General features: G+C 37.5%; 1 protein-coding gene across 2 annotated transcripts in view; it reads left to right on the top strand.

Moving 5' to 3' along the window:
* Window positions 1–22,580, top strand: part of stat5a (signal transducer and activator of transcription 5a) — a 59,837-nt gene that overhangs the window by 23,822 nt on the left and 13,435 nt on the right. Inside the window, exons 2-8 of one of the 2 annotated variants that reach the window (XM_032587783.1) lie at window positions 13,146–13,289; window positions 13,390–13,546; window positions 15,429–15,518; window positions 16,284–16,458; window positions 17,609–17,739; window positions 17,920–18,071; window positions 18,421–18,576. In XM_032587783.1, coding sequence (XP_032443674.1) covers window positions 13,159–13,289; window positions 13,390–13,546; window positions 15,429–15,518; window positions 16,284–16,458; window positions 17,609–17,739; window positions 17,920–18,071; window positions 18,421–18,576 — 992 coding nt within the window. In that variant the 5' untranslated portion in view covers window positions 13,146–13,158. Of the gene's footprint in view, window positions 1–13,145; window positions 13,290–13,389; window positions 13,547–15,428; window positions 15,519–16,283; window positions 16,459–17,608; window positions 17,740–17,919; window positions 18,072–18,420; window positions 18,577–22,580 lie in introns of those variants that run through there. The other variant, XM_032587784.1, reaches the window with a different exon arrangement.

Raw genomic sequence — 22,580 nt, 5'->3', positions numbered from 1 at the left:
AAAACAAACTGGCTTAGCAATGCCAAGCAAACCTTGACAAAGAATTTTTAAAGGTCCAGATCTGGGTAGCAAATAACACCCTAACTTGCACAAGAGGAAGGTAGTCGTCATCATTCTCAAGATGAAGTTTCCTAGATGCAGCCCTCCAGCCAAAATGAATAATTGAGGACGCAGAGACGTTGTCAGACAGGTATCCTATAACCAACCGGTAACTATGAGATATTTGTAATTGCTTCATAAAAATGTGAGACCAGAACAGAGTGAAAACATACAAAAGGTTCTTACAAACTAACCTTTGCCTATAGTGTGACAGAAATTGTGATATTGAGCTCAGCATTGAATAATTATTATCCCTATTGTCAGTCATGGTGTTTAATGGTCTGTAACAGGAAGCCTTTTCAGGAAATCATGGATGGTGAAAACTACAGAGCATAGGGTAAGGGAGAGGTGACGCTGAAAGCACTTGAGTTAGATTTACAGCGCAGTCTTGCACAAATGACTAATTTTGTACATGCAGCCCAGTAAATCAGAAATATGTAAGTAAGAAGATAAAGAAAGTTGCCTTCATCTTAATACTTCAATGCCATTACTTTATGAATGTCATGTCTAATAAGACCTAATTTTATGTCTAAAAGTGGACACTTAAACTGTACATGTGAGTACCTAAAAAGCATTTCTCTTTGAAAGTCCTTGGTGAGCTTTTTCTTATAGTTGTGTCGTTAATCAATCAAAATGTTATACTGTAAGCTACTTGTAGATTCATGTGACGTCCTTTTTTGTACACATGGCAAGATTGCTTTCAATGGGTGGGTGGCACTTCAGTTTCCTAACAGGAAGTGCTTGTGCTGATGAATGGCAGTTTTCCTCAGAGGAAAGAGTGGGTGACACGAGTTTGTGTTTATTTAAAAATCAAAGTCAGGTAAATGAAGGCACAGAGATATCCTGTGACCCCGAAACCTGTCGGCTGGGCTTTAAAATACACGTGTTACACACTGCTAATCCTGTGCTCTCATTGTGGGAAGCTTAAAAAGGGACAGCATAGACATAGATGACAATTCAAGGACAGTTGGTCATGTTTCCTGAATGGGTAGTTGTGATTGCTTGCATTTTAGCACATCAGAATATAGCCGGAGTAAGGCAGGGACCTGCTGTGTTATGAGTATTTGTTGCAGAGCAAGCCACTGAATTGCTCTAAACTATGTACAATGGTTCTCAAAAGTGCACACACGACTTGTTAAAAGTTCAAGTTTCTGAGATGTATAAAAATGAAACCATGGTAAAACATTTAAAATCTTTTCAATCTTTAACATATGACACATTCCCTCAAAAATCCAAATGGAAAAACAAATTGTTTTATCGGGGAAAATATTAAAAAGCTGTGGTGACCTGGTTGTATAAGGGTCTACCCCCTTTTAACTATTACTTTGTTAGAGCTCTTTTTGGATCAAAATATTTGCCTGCTCTCCCTTGCAAAGATTCAGGAAATTATGATTTATATTGTCTGCATCAGGTTTCCTCTAACATTAGTTCTGGAGTTTTGGCAGGCTATTATAAAATGTTACTTTCATCCACTGATGGCATCCTGTGGTTGTTTTTGATGAATGCTTGGATTCACTGTGGTTCATAGAAATGAAAACCCTCTTATCTTCAGCCTGATATCTGAACGTTTCTGGTCAAAATTGTTCATATTTTCATCTGTCCTTACAAACCCCCTAGTAGGGCTGCACAATATATCATAGATATATTATCATTGCTCAGTTGTCAGTTTGCTCAATATGCAAAACACTCTTTGGATTGCAATAATTGTTGCCTAATATATTTTAAGAGTTATGAAGTTTTAAGTTTTCACGCTAATGCATTATTTTGTAAGCAGTATAGAGTCTCATGGCAGCAAAAACTCACACCAGACATAAATGACATTGCCAATAATGCTAAAGGTCACATAGAGTAGGAAACACACATTTAAAAGAAAGAAAAGAAAATTGGAATATGTCCTCACTGCACTACTTACCAACACTGTTGCAATTGCAAGACTTTCTAATATCATGGAGGCCCTTTTTCATTTGAAGAAAACCAACCTCAGATCAAAATACTACCACTGTTTCGCTGTGATCCAAAGTGGTGTTTTTTTTAATCAACATATATTTTGAAATTGCATCTCAAAAATGTCTGCAGCTTCTTTAAGTATTACTGACAACTTCCCGACTGCTTCATTGACTTGTTTGAGTCTAATTTTTTCATCAGTTTAGAATAAAAGTACAGTTCCTGCAACATCACTATTCTACTGTTTTTGCTTCTATTACTTTTATTTTGTCCCCCTCCACACTAACACCTTTTTAATTTATGTTAAGTTAATCACACTTAGTATAATTCATTCTAGGAGTAAAGACTGAATCATGAAATTGGATCAAAGAGTGCATTAAACAGTGCATTTATAAAGAAAAAGTGCATACTTATACAGCCAGACTATTGCAGCTCTCTAAAAAAATTTTCTTCATCAAACAGAATGTTTTGTTTTCACTTTATTTTTGTAGGACGTAAACCCTATCAAAGCTGGAGAACACATTTAATGATTTATTATCCAATTTTTTACACCACAGAAACCAGGATATTACAGAGATTTTGAGATGCACTTTAATTTCTATCAGCTGACTGCTTCTAGTGTAGCCAGTTCTTTAACTTAGAACAGACAGCTGATGCATTAAAACCCTGATTCGTTTTGGTATTTGACCTCTTTTCTACAGTTATATCTCTGTATCAGCCTTCAATGACTCACACTTGAAGGCTATCTTATCTACAAAGGTCACCTGACTTTAGAAAACCCTCTGCAATCAGAAGAAGTCTGAATTTAGTAAGCAGTCATTTGTTTTATGTCTTTGAGTCGGTACAACAAGCCTCTGCAGCTGCTTGAGAATGGATTTTAGATTAGTTTGTTTTTCACTCTTGCATAATCCAAGTTGGGATTCAACTCTCTTACTTTGTCATCCAGTGAGTCCCTTGCTCATAAATAAGGCCTGGTTTTGCGTATTGGCTCCAAGAAAATTCAAATAAGTTGTTCCTTGCATCACTGCCAGTATTGTAAGGATGGAATGAGGAATATTGGCTTTAACTCGAAGTCCATAAATATAACACTTTGCACAAGCGAAAGAGGGGGGGGGGGGGGGATGAAGTTGAGTTGAATTTCTTTTGATTTTCTTTTGTTTGTCATTTCGTGAAGTGAGTAAAATGAGCTCCGTGTGTTATGAGGATAATGGATAGGTGCAGCAGCAGCATATGTTGTTGGTGTGTGAGAGATGAGGAGAAAAATGATAGCAGAACGAAGGGAAAAAGTTACTGGCAGAACCGTGTGCAGGTAATTCTTACTGGACAACGAGAAATATGTTTCAGTGGGAGAATGTGTTTGAAGTAGCTGTCAAGGTTAATTTCATTCTTTTACAAAAGGAAGGCTGTAAAAGATAAAAGAGATTGTTGGAGTTCTTTTATGGGCCAGCCAAAGTAAAAGGTGAGGTAATCTTATTTGCATGTCTGCTTTTAACTTTTCTAGATTTGCGTCGAACTTGGTGGGCATCTGCAGGGGGCCTGAAAAAGGTGCAGTGATGAATTTAAGTGTTTTAAATAAGAACTGCTCATGTTTTGATTGAAGGTCTTTTTTCACTTTTTGAAATATATTTCCTGCAAGTAGTGCCTTATTGAAGCATTGGTAAATTGCACCAGCACAGTACTTTTATAAGATGTACACAACACCATTTCATGTAATTGTTGTTTAAGAGTCATGTAAGATTAAAAAAACAGTGCAATCAAAAACAATAAGGACCTCCTTGACATAAATACTGAAGCTTAAACTTGTCACTAATGAGGTTATAGCAGGACTTTTGTCTTCATTTCTGACATATCCATTTCCCATCTCCTACTCCTCTAAGGCAGTGGAATGATGAAGTGAATCATTTGCTCTGATAATAACTTTGTCGTTTGTCAGTAGATCAGGAGGCATTTTTCACTCATTAAGCACCATTGCTCTTGAAAACTGAGCTAATTGTCCTTTTAGTGTGGTTACGGGAAGATAAACACATTAGCAATCATCAATTTCAGGCTCACTAATTGCTTTAACTGCCTCAGTAAACCTTTTTCTGCTGCTTTTTGATGCAACTCTAGAAGTAAGTGATTGTGAGTGCTATGGCCTGAGAAGAATATGCTTTTAACTGTCTTTATTGATCAGTTTACTCAAATGAATCTATTATTATTCAAGGTAAGGTATTGAAAGAAACTTTTATCTTAATGCAATTGATAATTGTTTCCCTTTCCCCTCTAATGTATCTATGGTTATGATATAGGCCACCACTAATGTTCTCCATTGGTATACAACAAGCTAACTTTTGGAAATTCACACTAAGGCATGACTTCTGCCAGACTTCTGCAATTAATAAATAACATGAACAGAACCTGCCTGACAACCTGAAGGTGAACGATCATCAACACTGTAGAATGTAACTCCATCTGAAGACAACAGATGAACAAAGCTTTTGACATCTACTGAATCAGCCTCAGAGAGGTTTCACTCCCAATGAACCACAATGAGAGCCATTATCCACAAACTTACAAAAACATGCAACAGTGGTGAACGTTTCCCAGGAGTGCTCAGTCTGTCAAAATTAATCCAAGACCACATTAACGTCTCTTCCAGGATGTTATAAAAGTAAGAAGAACATCTTAAAAGAAGATCTCTGAGGACCTAACTTGGCTTAGTTAAAGTCAGTGTTCATGGTTGAATATTAACTAAGACACTGGGCATAAGTTCCATCTTTAGGGTGAAGCTTCAAGGTCACCATCAACTACCAAAGAGAACACAAAGACCCATCTAGCATGGGCCAAAAGTACCTAATAGTGTATTTTTCTGGGACTGCTTTATTATAAGATCTGCATGGCCTGCCGTTACTAATACATCAATTCAATTTGACTTTTAAGCCGTTACCTTGCTAGATTATGAAAAAAGACAATGATATAGAGCAGTGACTCTACTTCTGATTTTCTGAGTTAACTAAATGAAGGTTGTAGTGTGGCTTCGCATGAAAATTTTGTGTGGCCTTAAACTGTTCATGCTAAAAAAAAAAAAAAAAAGATATCCTGCAATGTGGGTGAAAGAAAATATTTCTTCAAAAACGTCTTGTTAGTCATGATCACAAATGTTTCATGGCAGTTGTTGCTGCCAAGGATGGCAAATCTGTTATTGAAAAAACAGTAATTGGAAAAAAAAAAAATGTTTCCCTTGCTAAATTGAGTCACTATATGTCTAAAAATTTCCCTATAATAGGAATAATTTAAATGTGACACAAAAGCAAAAACAGGGGGTTGAATACTTTTTGATGACCCCGCATTACCAGACTGGAAATAGTTCAACTTACATTAAATACTGCTTACTTTTTTATTGTCATAAGATGCATTTTAGACCTTACAAATTTTTGAGACAAGTGTGATTTAAAAGAAACAATATTGTTTTATCCGAAGTGCCGTTTTCACAGTAACAGAGTTAACTGAAATGGGGTCACAGATGTGGTTAAAAGAACAAATCCAAAGGACCAGACAGAAAAATAAAGATGCTCATATATTTGTCTGGGGTTTTCTATCAGCATATGGTTTCCTGATGTTCTGTCTCTATGGAGTCCAGGCAGGAATGAGAGCTGGCTGAGTCATGACGACCCCAAATTTCAAAGTCCGATTCTCTTTTTTGTCTTTCATAAGAGACTCGACTTTCTGTCTGGTTGTAGTTTAGATAACGCAGCTCCCTCAAATCATTATGGCTTTTTGTGTGTGACACAAGTTCAGTTGTTGCAGCAATAAAATTCAGACAAGTTGGTGTAGCTAGAAAACCTAAACCTGATGATAATGCCTTAAGGTCTGTCGAAACATATTTCTAAAGAGAAAATGAAGATTCCAGTTGACATTTTAATTTAAATTTTGTGTTTTAGACATCCATGTGCATAGATAAACATTTTGCTTTGTGATGAAAAATATGTCCAGCAGGATGCCTGCCCATGCCTCTAGCTGTGTATCTACCTTACACAGATGAACTGTTGCTATTAATTCGGTGTACCCTCTTCATTTTTCTTCACACCTTCCATAATTATCAGTTAACAGTGAGTTCTCCATTAAGGAAAATAACTTTTTCGTGACCTTTCCTCTCAGCCACTGGCCAGTCATGACCTATGGTAACATATTAAGCTTCTGTAAATTTCTTCCTGTTCAAAGAAGTGATTTATTTCCACTGTCACCGCGTGCCTGCTCTGAAGAGGAATTACTCAATAGGAATTAGAGCTATTAAAAAAAAAAGTTTGCCAGTATTTTATTCAAATGAGTATGGGTTAGGGTTACAGCTTTTCATATTAAGGCAAGCAAGGTTATCTCCAGAAAGTTGTCAATAGTCGTAGTTCATCTTGGAGTTGCGCGTTGAAAATGAAAGTCAACACAGGAGTTTTATGACATTGATGTCACATGTAGGAGGGAGAAGGCCATAGGTAAATGTGTGTGTGATTTAACACAGGCCTGTAAAGGACACAAAAAATTACATAATTTGAGTGACTCAGTAAATAAATAAATCTGGCAGCTCATTAAAGCTCTCCTAAAGATGTAGACATCATTTGTTGGGCTGCACCACCACATAACCCCATCAAACCCTCCATGGGTGGAGACAAGATGCAATACAAGACACTATTAGCTTGCAATACAACATTAGTAAGGTCATGGGAAATCATATTATTTGTGTAATGCAGTTCACACATTTATCTACTTTGTATGAAACTACTCCAAAAATAAATATAAATTTACAGAAATTTTTAAAATAAACTACACCTTTTAGAGCAATTATGAAATACTTTCTTGTGAATCCATAAATATTTGAAGTAATTGTAATCATTCTTGAGTTCCACATATAAGCACATTAAAGTTCTCTAGTAATTGCTCAGAATTACTTTGTTTCATTCTTTTAAAATAAGACAGTTTTCAGTCCCCATCGCTAACATCGTTGTGGCTTTTGCTGTTTTCCCACAAATGTCTTTTTAATTGCTGCATCTTTTGAATTCCTGTATAATAACACTTCGATGAATTTGCCTGATGAAGCGTTAGTTTTTTGAAAATAATTTATGCTTTTCAGAATTATTTTAGCTTATTGTCAAGACATGGAGAACTGAAATAAAGAGAAATCCATTTACTGGACTTTTCCTTTCACCCTTTTCTTAACCTCCCCAGGCCTTTTGTTGAAGTCCTCTTCCCTGTGAAAAATAGACAGCTTCCTCAGAAGCACCCAAGGTTGACTCACTTCCTCCATTTGGTCTCTCTATCTCTTCTGTCTTTCTTTCTCTAGTTGTCTGTCTCTTTCACTCTCTCACTTTCTGTCTGTCTCAGGTTAGTGGCGCTCCACTTTAGAGTTTCCTGCTGCTACATGGTAGCGCAAACCTGAAGGTAAGGTTTTTTTTCCCCCTCTAGATCCATGCCATATTACAGAAGTTATCTTGTACTAGTGAGAAGGGAAAAAAATAGGGACGTTGCATGTCTCGTGTTCATTTAGAGGTATTTGGAAATCGTGGAAATAGTGAAACTTTTGCTGGGAAAGATGTTACTTTCCTGTTAGAGGTGAGAATGGAAGTGTTTGTGGTGAGCAGCCCCAGTAGCCTACACCTTTAACAGCTGTTAGTGTCAGGCAGACTTGTAAAGCAGCACAACAAAACCTTTTAGCTTCAACTCCCTGCAGTTCTTTGTGGGCATATGTGTGTGATGCAAGGATGGTGCAGAAACAAAGCTACACACAGTGGGTGTCACAGAAAGAGCTGGTAGAAAGGTTTTCTGCTCTTCCTGTTGGGTTCTTCCTCCAATCAGCTGATAGCTCATGTGCCGATGCTCGCTGCTGATTCCCTTGCAGATAAAATGTCTATGTCGCACATTTGAATTTCACTTATTTTGTCTTTTTGGGATCGAGTAATTGTTTTATCATTTGGTTTTCATTCATTTGAACAATTGAGAGAGATAAAAGACTTTACGGTTAACAGGAACAACTCTATAGTGAAATGAAAGAGTATTTGCTCTCTCACAGATTTGTTTTCACAGTCAGGTTTCAGACTGGCAAACACATTTTATGATCAGACAAAGATAACCTGAGTAAACGTAAAATACAGTTGATAGTTATTTCACTTATTATAGAAATACAAAAGTGAATTATGTTGCTCCTTACGTCACTATAGAGGAACTGTGTAAGGTTTCCAAAAACCTAAATTGGTTTTCAAACATCTCAGTCAAGTTATATGTCCTTGGAGTCATTTTGGTACATCAGACATTTCTGGGAAGGATCACTACTGTCCCAAAGTCTTAGAAATAGCCAAGTAAAGCTTTTTGGACTCACGTGTGACTTTGTATCTCAACTGTTCTTGAATTTCTTTAGATCAGGGGCATAGTGTGTTGCTTTTTTAAAGCTTATAGCCATTCCTCATGTCGTTTGACTTTTCTGCTTCATTAGTGCCGTTAAAAAAAAAAGCATAAACCAACCAACTACTATGCATTTCATAAAAAAAAACCTATTAAGAGGTGAGCTTCACATAGAAATCCTGAATACTTCAGCAGCGCAAACATCTCTGGTCTCTAGAAATTAACCTTTAATAAAAGTCTTTCATCATTATATTCAAGGTGATACAAATGCTAAGATTTGAGCATTAGGTGCTAGAGATAGCACCTAAGGATGTGCAGTGACCTCTAAGCCTGTTGGTGCCCATGATAAGGATGTGGAAAAAGACTTGAAATAAATGTGCTTGTTGTAATGCATTTATCTTAGATTGAAGAATGTAGATAAAAACAACAGTAAGTGAGGCATACTAAAAATAAAAATGTGCTAAAAATAAAAGTTGAAATCATGTATTCATCTTTAAGAAATGTTGATTTTAAACAATCATCCACCCCCTTTTAATAGTTTCTATGAAATAAATGCAGCTAAAGTTGCACATATCTAAAGCAATTATGAAAAACTAATAATATTGGAGACCAGGACACACCAGGCGAGAGGACGAGCCAAGTTTAAATTCAGGAGGTTGAAACTCCAAAGCTCACTGTTACAGAACTGCAGCAAAGCATGCCTTCTTAGGGTCACCAGATCTCCATAACAACCATCTATTTTAAGGCTTTTGTGCACATCTTTACCAGGGTTATCAATAATTGTGGAGGGTGCTTTGAATTGCCCTTAGTAGAAATTGATTAGCACATATAATAGGCCCAGCTGCCATTTGAGGGGTAAATTGCGACACGGCATACATCTTTCAAAAGGTCACATGAGATGAAGAACAGAGTTTTGAGTTTTATGTTAAATTAATTTATTTTCCAACTGGCTAAACTCATTCAACATATGACAGAAAGTCATGTGTTGAAGTCATGAGATGTTCTTTATAGAACAAAGTTGTTTTGTTATCGGCAGTAAAGCAGCTTTTTTCAGACATTATTAGCAACCATGTGCAACATTTTTCGTAACTGAATCTCTTGATTATTGACTTATTTGAGTCCTTAAAAAGAATTGTGTTTAAAGAAGAAGAAAGTTGCAAAAACTACCAAGGAGTGTATAAATGGAAGTTAAGATTTCGGAAACAAGCTGCTGAGAAACAAAAGTGAAAGAGACGTGCGAGAGACACAGGATCATATCACTGGGGAGGGTGAACTTCCCTTTTTGTTTGGTTGTTGTGTTGTAGTAAAGAAGCTATGTGTAGGTCTTTTTGTGTGAATTAGGCATGCACAGATACACAAAAGATGCACACGTTGTCAAGCAGAACCACTGACACCACAAACACCTACAAATACACTCATGCACACACAAACATGACAAATGTACACCACAAACTTCCCGCATACTCATTTCTCTTTGCCTTTTACTGACAGTGACTGAGCCACTTTTGAGAAAGCTGAGTGGGTGTGTTGACTGGAAACAAGTGGCATTGACCCAACACAAAAGCTTTTAACCTAAGGATAACTGAAGAACATGTTTAAGCCTTGTTCAGAGTGAAAGTAGGCATCCTTCAGAGTTATCAGGAGCTTGCTGCTATGGTTTAAGATGGAAAAACAAAACAAATTTGAGGACGTTTTTGCTCCTCAGGAAGTTTTGTCATTCGCGTTGCGATTTTAGTCAAATCTCCATGAATAGAGAATTACTATCTCTAGTTTGGACATAGTTGCCAATCTGGCATGGTCTCGGTCCCACTTCATGCAACCAGTCAAAGGCTTCACTAGTTGCATCAGGTGTTCTTCAGATGGAACACCTTAAATGTGTGGTAATTTGTTGCTTGTTAAAAATATAGCTGAATCAAATGAATTCTCAAAGTGTCAAAAAGGAGTAAACAAAAAGAAAGCAAATACCCTGAACTGGATTGACATACAATTGGAATCGTACTTCAAAAGGTTAAAGTTAAAGGCACAGTGACAAAACCTCTTGGAAGTGGCAGACAAATACAGTAATCAACTGATGTCACCAGATTTCTGGGAGGCAAGTGGTCAAGAATCGTAAGTTGACTGGAAAAGACTTGATAGCAGCTTTCCTTTTGCATAGTAAGGGTCATATTTAGACCAATAACAGGACAGTGACCTACAGGCACTTACTTTTGATTTCTGAAGAAGTCTTTGACTAAAGGGAAGAAGTTGTTCTAGACTCTCTCATGTCCATCATTGTTACTGACTTAAAAAAAAAAAAAAACAGTCATAATTTATTTTTACCCGTCAATTTTTAAAATGATAATGACGTGTCATCACACATCAAGCAGATGAATATATATGTTTTTCTCCACAGAAACAAGAACCACTAACTGTGACCTTAGTATACATAAAAACAATAAAATCAAATGATTGAACTTAAATCTTAAATGATTCGCCTGTTGAGGCCAGAAATTTAAGTCTCAAACTTTCCTCCTGGTCTGCATGGACCTGTGTGTAATCAAATGTCTCCGAATCTTGATGTTGATCTGGAGCAGTGGTTCCTAACCTGGGTTCTATTGAACCCTAGGGGAACGATGAGTCGGTCTCAGGGGTTCGGCGGAGCCTCTGCCACGGAGGCAAAGACACACTTATGTAAAGTCGTGATGACGCGCCCCGCTTGGCCATCGCTTGCTGCAGAGGATCACGTTACATTGCTTGACCAATCAGTGCTGCAGGGAATTTAGTGCGCACAGTCAACGGCTGTCATAGCTGTTCGTCATGTAGTTTCTTTCTTAATATTTTAATCCTTACTAAATATGTTGAGCAATAAAACAAGAAAAGGAACAGGCTTTGCTGTGAATGACATGAGAGTAGCACTTGCCAAGGGGAAGCCACGCCTATCTGAACTGGTCTCCCAAAAACAACAGCAGGAGTCACACTGATTTGCAATTTGGGCAATGCTTTATTCTGGCCCCAAAAAAGTATTTTGTGGATTCAAAATGATAAAAAACTAATTATTTTTTTAAATTTTGAATTGAAGTTATTAAAAAATGTTAAATTCTACAAAAAAAATCCAAATTTATTTTTAATTAGTAATATAGTAAAAAAAAAAAAAAAATTGTGGGGGCTGAAATTCTTTTATGGGGCCGAAATATTTTGGGGGGGCCAGAATAAAGTAATACCATAATTTGTTGTGAATTCATGGTTTTGTTCTTTGAGCAAGGTGATGTTCATGCACGGCTCATTGTTGTATTTTGCCATTTTCAGCAGGTTAAAGAGTGAGGAAATAATTTGTTTAGAACAACAAAGTTTAAAGTTCTGTGACAGTTACACTAAAGATAAAGTTTAAGTGAGTGTGGGAGCAGCCATGCTTGAAATAAGAAAAATAAGCTCATGCACTACAACCCTGTACTTTTCTGAATGTATCCTGTGGATTTGAATGGTGAAACTCAAAAAGCACAATTATTATTATTATTTTCCTCTCAGAACCGGGGAACAGGAACAGCATGCATCAACACCAAGCAATGTGTTGATGATGTCTACTGCTGCTTGCCCTTTTTATGCTCTATCTTGAAGTCATAGGTACATATAATTATAAGCTTATAATTCAAAAACTGGGTTACAGTTAAATCAGTGACTTTGTCCATAGTTTGCACTCCACAGGTGGTGCCTCTTGTGCATCCCTCCAGAATTATATTGGTTAGTAGACAATGTCTCATCTGAACAACAGATCACAGACACAGTATGGAAATTGCAGCTGCAGTTTCAGATTGTGGAGCGCAGTGGACTTGTTACTCCAGCTCTAGCTTTCAGTAGACCTTGGTTAATAACATCCCGTATGAATTAAGTTTTAGCGCATCATTCTAAAAATGCTTCATAAAGAGAAAAAAATATTAATGACTATAAGTTGCAGAACCAGCCAAACTATGAAAAAGGCATGACATACAATTACAATGATATTGCACATTAAACACCAGCGATCTGTTTAAAGACTAAGACAAATGTAAGCAAATTTAAATGAAATACTATGTCAGACATTGTTAGAATGAACTTTAAAATATTATTTAACTTTCATAGAAAAGTTGCACTGAATAATAATATTTTCAGTCATGTTTTGAAGGGGCCAACAGTTTCTGCACATCTCAGGTTTTCAGGGAGCTGGTTCCAAACCAGTGGAGTATGGTTTGGAACCAAACTAAAAGCCTCTGCTTTTAGTTTGGTTTTAGGAACACTGAATCAGTAGGTCCCTAAAAGCCTCGGCAAATCTAAATGTATTTAGGCCAAAAGACTATTCAGTGTCATTTACCTCATCAAAAAGATTTAAAGTTTTATATTTTAACTTGACATCTTGTAAAGCTAACTGTATAGACTTACAGTGTATCATTTTAAAGCCTTACTCAGTTCTAAGTTACGTGTTGCGGTCAAAAGCATGACTGCAAAGCATTGCAAATTTCTGTATGTTTTTTTTGTTTGTTTCAGAAAACAAATAGGTTGTATTAATGTACAGACATACCACTCTTTATTGCAAAAGTATCAAAGAAAGTAGAAATCCAACATTGGTTGCTTATTATGCCGACTTCTTCAGGAGTCATTCACTGTTATCTTTGCAAACTGTCTAATTGTCAAACACAATTAGACAGTGTTTAGACAATCTGCTTTGTTTGACCTCAGCTTTAAGCTTTGTCATTGACTGTGCTAATTAGCTGATTCCTTTGCAGCTTCAGGGTGTTGATGATGGCAGTGTGGATCCAGGCCCAGCAGCTTCAGGGAGATGCTCTTCACCAGATGCAGTCACTGTACGGCCAGCACTTCCCCATTGAAGTGCGTCATTATCTATCCCAGTGGATAGAGAGCCAGCTCTGGTGAGTTTTGTTTCCGTTCAAGGCTTCAGGAGTCCTTCTGCCATTGGTACATGCGCATGAATTTCACATATCTTTTGTGTGCATGTATGTGTGTTGTTAGGGATGCTATAGACCTGGAGAACCCACAGGAAGAGTTCAAGGCTAAACGCCTCTTGGACAGTCTGATACAAGAGCTGCAAAACAAGGCTGAGCACCAGGTTGGAGAAGATGGTTTCCTTCTTAAAATCAAACTGGGTCACTACGCTAACCAACTCAAGGTAATTTTAGGTTTTATTTTTGTTTATCTATTGAGTCACTCCTATTTTTTATGCTTTAAAAGAACCCAGAGTTTTTATATATTTTGATGTCAAATATCCTCTGGGTTTTCTGGAGGTCTTATCAAAGGTTGTCATTTGTTTTTCTTAATATTGCACTACTTCACAATTTTGCTTGTGCTTGTTAAATCAATTACCCCTGACATGTAAACCATTTAGGCATAAAAAAAGACTCTTAAACTCAATTAATGATCCAGTATTTGTGTCTACACATTAACATGCAACTTACCAAAGGAGAGGTTTTAAGTTGGGTTTTATTGTGACTCACATAAAATAGTGTTTTGGCATCAACACGATTCTGCAAGAAGTGTGAGCTGAAAACATGACATCAAATAATGATCAGCTGAAGGATAATGTGCCTTACAGATCTTCTGTGAGGTCTTTGCTAAATTTTCTCCCTTATTTTTTTTCTCCAAAATGTGTCTTTCAGTTCTGATCATCTTCTTTTGACATTTTTAGACTTGTAAGTTCTTTTTCCTCTGCTTGTGCTCTTTCTGAAGGAAATGCTATTCCTAAACACTATTTTCAAAAATTCGAGGAAAGTTCATTGAAGCAAGTTTAAAAAGCACAAAAAAAAAGACTGAATAGAATTTTTATGCAGACGTGTACATAATAATAAATGCTAATATTAGCCATGGAAGCTGAGTGAGGTTTCATAACAACAAATAAACTGTACTAATGTAGTTATACTGTCTACAGAGACAGTTAACGAAAGCCTTAGACGCTGAAGACCGCTGATTCTGCCTTGTTGTACCATAATGGATCAGACAACAAATTTGTCACACTTTCAGCATAACTTTCATCCTCATCATCATCATCATCATCATCATCTTGACTTTCATCAGTACAAATCAGCCTATACAGGTCTTATAATTCAAAAACAGGAAAGATGGGCAAAGTTTTAGGTTGCTAGTTGTTTATTTTATTTAGCTGGATGTATAGATGTCTTTTTCTAAAAGCTTTTTCATAACTTAGATGTTTTCATTCACATGAAAGAGGTCATATGAAGTGAGCCAGTTGAAGCAGTACAATAGCTACTAATGAACTAATAATAATAATAATAACAATAATAATAATAAGAAGAAGAAGTTATTATTAATAATAATATACCATTATTATTATTATTGTTATTGATATATTATTATTATTGTTATTATTATTATTATTTTAATTTTAAAATTGTTTTAGTTAATGAAAATATATGTGATCTCCTGTGAGTAAAAAAAAATGAAGTCAACAAGGTGCCAGGTTATGTTTTCAGCAAAATATTAGAGTTGCTTACATTGAAACAGGATAGATGTTTAGAAGGCACAAGTGTTCAGCTCCGTTTCCTTTCTTGTAGTGTTTCTTAGAAAGAGCACACAACACGGTGAGTGTTTTGAGAACAGGTTGTATCCTCATGGAGGAAAACAAGAGAACAGCCCAAGTCAGCTACGGTAACCAACCAACACTGCTATTTATGATCAAACTCCCTGCTCACAGAAATATTCCTGTGACTAGCTTCTTCCCAAGCCTGAAATCTGGCATGGAAATACAGATGGAATAACTTATTAACCGTGACGCTGTGCTCATATTTAATACAGTAGATTTTAGTCTGTTTACTTTTAGATGTTTATTTTAAGTTAAAAAAATGCAATTTCACAAATTATTCATCACCATGAAAGTATCACAGTATTCTCTTATCTTTATGGAAAGTTGTGATTTCCGTCACTGAGGTGTGCTAATTGATTTTAGCATGTCTCCAGCATTCACTCCAGATCTTAACAAGCTTCTCTGACGATACTAAATTGGTCTTAACATGGTTCATGCTCTCCTTTTCTTTCAGAGCACGTATGACCGCTGTCCTCTGGAGCTGGTTCGGTGTATCAAACACATCCTCTACACAGAGCAGAGGCTCATCAGAGAGGCTACAAATGTAAGTTTGATGCAGGTGGCATTTGCAGTATGTCGCCTGCACACACACACACACACACACCCCAACACGCATCCATCCAATGATAATGCCAAATCCTGGATCAAGTCTAACATTACTAAGTGAAGCCTAAATTACATAATGGTCCAGAAATTGGGTAATTGGAAAACGGCTCTTTTTCTGTTGTTTGTCCACCAAATGTTAGCCCGTTTATTACGTTGTAAAAGTGATTCATTAGCACATTAGGGTCTTTTCAGTTTTATAGCTGACTCCATTTTAATGCCATATGAACTGCTGCTTTTTCAGTGTACACAATGACCCTGAGTTCTAAAACCCTGAAACCAGCAGTGCGTGAAACATCTGACTCCCACTAAGTCCTGTTCTGAATTGATTTTCAGTCACAACATGTTTTTTTCTATTTGCGAAATTGACTTTGACCGAATTAATTTCATGCTGTTTAGCCTGAACCTTCATGGCACCATGGTGCACTCATAGTCTACCAGTGAGCCCACATCCATTTTTTTTTTTTTTCCATGTCGGTTTTCTGTGTCTCCACAGTATTTGCTTTTAGTCGCTGGGGAGTTTGTCGTCAAATACACTAACAGCAACATAAAGCAGCCAGCATCCCACCCTGAGGCCTCTAAAATAACAGCTCACCAGTAGCTACCCATTTGTATTAGCAATCCAAATAAACGATCCAGTCTTCCACGTGGACAGATGTTTGTCTTTCTCATTCCTCCATCTCTACGTTTTTCACATTTTATTTAGTCAAGCTCTCCGGTGGGTGGGATGATGGACAGCATGTCTCAGAAGTACCAGCAGATCAACCAAGTCTTTGAGGAGCTTCGCCTGCTCACACAAGACACTGAGAATGACCTTCGCAAGCTCCAGCACAACCAGGAGTACTTTATCATCCAGTACCAAGAAAGCCTTCGCATTCAGGGTGAGACCGGAGGGCACGCATGTCAATCTTGCTGTTGCTCTAAATTAATTATTTGACTTACTAACATTTGCAATGAGCAGCTACAGGGTGGGTAATTAGTAAAGAAATCTATAAAGGTGAAACATGTTTAGGTGGCGTGGTGTGTGGCTTTTATAAACATTTGGTTAATTGAAGTGCGTCCTGTTTTGGTCAGTTTGGATTACTAAAATTGGTTCTGTTTGCTAAATGCCAGAATGCATTTGTTCAAAATCAGCAGCAGTGTGCATACACAGAGATTCCTATGCATTTAAACAAGATGGAAAAACCCAGATGATGATGTCACATTTTAGTAAGCAACTGTCGCACTAGTGGCCTTCATTTCAAAATAACCAGACAGGAAATGGGAAAAGAGAGAAGAGAGGTAGACATGTAGCAAAGGTCCTCAGCTCTGAAATGGAAACCATCGACTGCTTCAGCAAAGACTAATAGCCTCCATATGTGGGGCACCTGATCTACTGCTGCACCACGTCCAGTTAAAGCAAGTCCTGTACCAACATGGCTTGAAAGGCCGCTCAGGTAACAAAGAAGCCATTACCCCAGAAGCAGTATACAAATTCAGTTTGCAGAAGCTCTTTAACTTTCAGTCACATTTCCTCTTGTCTGATAAAAGTGAAGTTTGTTATCAATAATAACCATTTTTATAGAAGGAAAATTGATGATGTTTGCTGCCTGAGAATAGTGTCTCATCTGTGAAGGACTGTTGGGCACTTTGATAATCAGATAAAATAATTAGCAAATAATTGAATTAAATAGAATGCATGTATGTCAGTAAAAATATATATATTATTAATTTAACCTTTTTGTAAATAGATCTACTTTCCATAATTCTAAATTGATAAAGATTGGAAACATTTAGGTTTTTTAATGCCAGACAGTGAGGGGGGTAAAAAAAAGTTTTCATAACATATTTCATAACAGCTTTTTCTTTTTTCTTCTTCTACAAGAGTCAGCACACAATGGAAGTTTTTAAAGTCTGTACTACCCTAAAGGGATTTCTTTTGAGTTAACTATTATGGGCCAGAGGGTAAAACATATTCAGTATTTGCACAAGTTAAAGACTTTCTACCTCCTCTGTTTTGATCAGTCTTTAACTTGTCCACACCCTCTACAGCTCAGCTGTCCAGCCTTGCCACTCTGCCCCCTTCTGACCGGCAGCTAAGGGAGCCTGCCCTTCTCAGCAAGAGAGCTACTGTGGAGGCATGGCTGACAAGAGAAGCCAACACACTACAGAAATACCGCCTGGTGAGAAACCTCAGTAAAAACACTTCATGTTGTTTGTTTTGGTAACACATTTGTAAAGCATATGATTTAGATTTTTTTTTGCATCAAATGCTACTAAATTTTAGTGCTCACAGTCCATCGCTATGATCACTAAAATTGTATTGTGATAGTTTGCGCTTGTTTTGACCGTTTTCTCTGCAGGACCTGGCAGAGAAGCACCAGAAAACACTGCAGCTGTTGCGAAAGCAGCAGACAATCATTCTGGATGACGAGTTGATCCAGTGGAAGAGACGGCAACAGCTGGCAGGCAATGGGGGCCCGCCGGAGGGGGGCTTGGACATCCTTCAGTCCTGGTGGGGTTTTTTTCCATCTCCTGCTGAGAACACAACCACTAGAACTCCTCACACAGCATGAAATTATGGGTTTATTAGGCTCCAGCAGGCTTCTTGTGGGTTTATCTGAAGCTTTTAATAAGAGAAATGCATACATATACACAGACTGCTATTTCCTACTCATTGCCTTTTTAATCTTTGATATTCTTATTGTTTACTTACTCTTTATTTTATGCTGAAAAAGCTTTCTATATACTTTAAGCTCATTTTATTAAGCAGAATTTAAGCACATATTTCGGTTGTGATTTAAAAAATATTAATAGACGTATTTCTAATGTGCGGATTTTTTGTGTGCATGTTTTTATGTCAGGTGTGAGAAGCTCGCTGAGACTATTTGGCAAAACAGGCAGCAGATTCGGAGGGCAGAGCACCTTAGGCAACAGCTGCCCATTCCAGGACCTATCGAAGAGCTACTCAATGAACTCAACAGCACTATCACGGATATCATCTCAGCTTTGGTCACCAGGTGTGTGCGCTTTTAAACTTCCTCTAAGTATTTGCCCCCATGCACATTTCTTCTGTGATTGCTTTTCTGTAATTTTAGCATTCTGACAACAAACAAAGATAAGATGAGTAAATACAACAGGTGGATTTTAATTATTTAAATTACTAAGTGGCCCCATCTGATGAAGTTGTTCCTTCCTGAAACTAATAGCCAGTAGTTTCTCCCTAGGCGGCCATCAAGTGTTTGCCTTTATTTTGTTGTGTTGGAATTTTGGCCCACTCTTCTATGCAGATTTTTTTTTTATTTACCCACATTTGAAGTTTTTTTTTTAGTTATTCTTGGATGGAATTGCATAAACTCTGTGATCTTGATTTTAAGGTCACACACTGAAATGGTGTGACATTTTCTTCTCAACAGAATTAAATTACGCTAAGTTGTCCAGGCTGCATATCAGTCACAGATCTCTACCACCACAATATTTGTATGTAACTGGACACACACCTTCAATATGTTTCTCTCATGTCTTGTCAGTCCACAATTAGTTTGTGGAATCATAGAAAGGTCTTGGGGATCATTTAGGGATTTTTTATTTTTTTTTGCAAATGTGAGAGAAGTCCTTGTGGTTTCGTTTTGATCACCAGAGGTTTTGGCCTTAGAATTTTCTCATGGAAGCCAAAGTTTCCCCAGTTTTGTTTTGTTAATGTCAGATCCTAAACACTGGCCTTAGCTGATTAAACTGCTTTAGATGTTGTTCTGGGTCTTTTATGACCTCCTGGATAAGTCATCAGTGAACTCTTGAAACCAGTCCTTGGACAGCCACTCCAAGGAATATCTGTCACTGTCCCATGCTTTTTCCATTTTGTGGAAAATTACTATCACTGTTGTCTGCTAGAGCAGGAAATATTCTTTTCTCTCTTTCCACCTTTTTGTTTTTCGTCTGTTGTTGAATTTATTTAGCTTGGATATTTGCCTTTTTGTTGTCTCTCTTTATTTAGCCTACTTCATGTAATCAAGCAGGTTCTGTTTAATTGATTTCCTGACTCTGCCAGGCTGTGGCTACCAAAAGCTAACTCCAGCTTTGAAATGTTTTAGCGAAGGAGGTTATTATATTTTCACTCACGGCCAGGTCGGTTTGGACTGGAAGTCATCATTTAAAATCTTCTTTTTCTACTTGCACACGTCTGCTTCTTTGTCTGACATAAAAACTGGTTTAATGGCCTGACATATTTAAGTGTCACAAAAATAGCAAAAAACAGAAGTAATCTGTAATAAGTAAAGCAGCTTTTCACAGCACTGTAAATGTTTTTTTCTTATCATTATACATCGTACTTGAACAGTGTTGCAGTCTGAAAGAGTCATCACTGGTCCATTAGAGTAGCTTGAGATAGAGGATGGAAGATGAACCCACCTAAAGAGGTCTACTGAGACATGAAGCAGACATTGTGAAAGAAAGGACACATGCAACTTGTTTCAGTCCATTATTGTAGTCCCCAAAGGCCCATCTGCCAGGATGCTTTTCGCCTTTCACCATATCTGAGCAGGAGTGCGCTAAAGTTTTTGACAGCACCCTCTCACGCTGCCTCATAAGATAGTCCCCACAGGTACTGATAACACACAGAGAAGTCGTGTCATTGTCACAGCAATTTATGACAGGCTACAGACAAGCCTGTGACCAGACAGTAATGCATTGTTTCTTGGGCAACATCCTCTTTAGAGTCTCTTAAAGTCTTCTGAGGTTTCACACTGTCAAAAGGAGAGAACTGTGTTCCCAACGCCACTCACCTCAGCTGCACATCAGAAGCCTTTGAGTCTCATAACAACATAATAATTTTACTCACACTCCCTCTGGGCTTGCAGGATTATGCTGTTGGTTGTATCGTATTCTGTCTGCCTTTTTGCTTTACGTGTTTGTGTGTTACTACATAAATGAATAATGTTGACAGAAATATTTCAAAAGAATATTTCAACCGAAGCAGTATTTTTAGCATGACCTACCTTTAATTCGCATCGTTGTGCCCACGGTCATTTAAAGGTTTAAACCTGCTTAAAAGAAACTACAATTGTGTTTTATTATTAAACCAGAGATATTAAGATTTGCCTGCATGACTGAATGAAAGGAGGAGGATTTTAAAAAACTTATTTAAACAAAATTTGTATAGAATGAAGATATGCAGGTGGCCATGGATAAACTTTATTATTAAAATTACATAGATAATTGAAATTGGGATTAAAATAAGTAATTACAGCTGCTGTGGAAGACATTTTTTAAAGAGGCAGTGTTACGTAAAATTGACTTATTTCTTTACATCATATTATTCCGTTATTCCGCCATCAAAAACATACCTAGAATGTTGCTTTGATTCATTCATGCATGTTTGAAGAATCCTGTGACATCCATTCAAGGTGCTTAAATACTTGGGGGAACTGAGCGCAGCCTTTTCCTTGACAGTTTCCAATTAGAGTTTTTGCCTCACAGACAACTCTCCACTGAGCTCCTTCAGACTAGTCAGCAGCAATTAGCAAACACTTGGTGGAGCTGCGCATCAGTTGAGTTCATTATATGAGCTACTTTTCAGTGCAACACTGGTAAAAACATTGTTAAAAGCTTAATGGAGAAGCATTGCTGGGATGAAGTGCTGAAGACAAAGTGTCAGAAAGAGCAGGAGCTTCTTAAAAAGACGGAGGCCGGGGCGTGCCGTGGTGGCGTAGGGGATAGCGTGACCCATGTTGGCGGCCTTGAGTCCTTGACGCGGCCGTCGCAGGTTCGACTCCCGGACCCGACAATATTTGCCACATGTCTTCCCCGTTTCCTGTCAGCCTATTTTCATATAAGGAACACTAGAGCTCACAAAAGACCCCCTGGAGGGGTAAAAAAAACAAGACAGAGGCCCAATTTCAAGGTGTTACGTTGTAAAGTCAAATTCTTTTTAGTCATGTTTGATATAGAGAGCATTTTTATCTCAATTGAAGGTGTAAAAAAAAAGAGGATAATTTACTGCTAACTTTGGACAAAACGTTTGGCTCTTTTCCTCTTTAATTTTTCCCGGATCCTCGGCGAGTGGCGGCGTCGTGTTAAAGTGAAAGCAACAACAAAGCGTGTTGACGTCACAGATCACAGAGTTTAATCTCATACAAAGCAATCAACAACAAAGCTGCAGAGGAACAGAGATATGCATTTTTCTCATAAAAATAAAGACACACAAGGGGAGACAGACAAACACGAAACAAGGACAAACAAAAAGCAAAGACGTCTTTGGAGAGAGAGCCAAGGCAAAAAGCAAAAAAGTGGCAACAACTCTGGATTTTCTCTCCCAACACGAAATCATATAGTAAAGAGGTGTTTCTCTATTTAATTTATGCATTCTAGGCGTTCCCCTTTTTGGCCAACTGGAAGCTCCCAGAAAAACTTGTAACTCCCCTCAATCTACGGCCAAGATCAAAGGACCATCTGCCTTCTACCGAAACAAAAGAGCAGATAGCTGGCCCCGACCCCCCGTGGCTCCCACGGTCATTCTGAGTACAGAAAGAACGATCCTGAGATAAGACCTCACAGATACCTGAGAAATCTAACGTCTCTGTCTCCCAAGGAAAATGCTAATTTTATGGCTTCGCCTGTGGCCTGGCCTCACAGTGGGGGTCCCATTGAGAGATCTCCCTTAATCTGCATTTGGTTCCTGTGTCTCTGAATGCTTACCCATCTGGTTTAATTTTTTAAATGCTTAACACAAACCTGTTCAAAATAAGAGTGTTCCATATATCTTTTAAGATTAACTGTATTAAGCACTAAAATAATCATATTTCCTTAACAAAGGTAACATAGTTACTTGATTGTGCTATAAAATGGCACTATATGCCTGAAAAATACATAATACTGATGCCCTTAAAAGGCAAAAGAAAAAAATAACAAGATTAAACATTCATAGTTTTTGAACATCCAATTAAGTAGTCAAAAATATGCAGAATTCATTGTGTTGGAAGCAGAAATATGTTCTAAACTCTATAAAATTTCATTTTAACATGGTGTA

Source organism: Xiphophorus hellerii, chromosome 16 (assembly GCF_003331165.1).
Source record: "Xiphophorus hellerii strain 12219 chromosome 16, Xiphophorus_hellerii-4.1, whole genome shotgun sequence".
Taxonomy (NCBI): Eukaryota; Metazoa; Chordata; class Actinopteri; order Cyprinodontiformes; family Poeciliidae; genus Xiphophorus; species Xiphophorus hellerii.
This window is presented reverse-complemented; position numbering and strand designations above follow the sequence as displayed.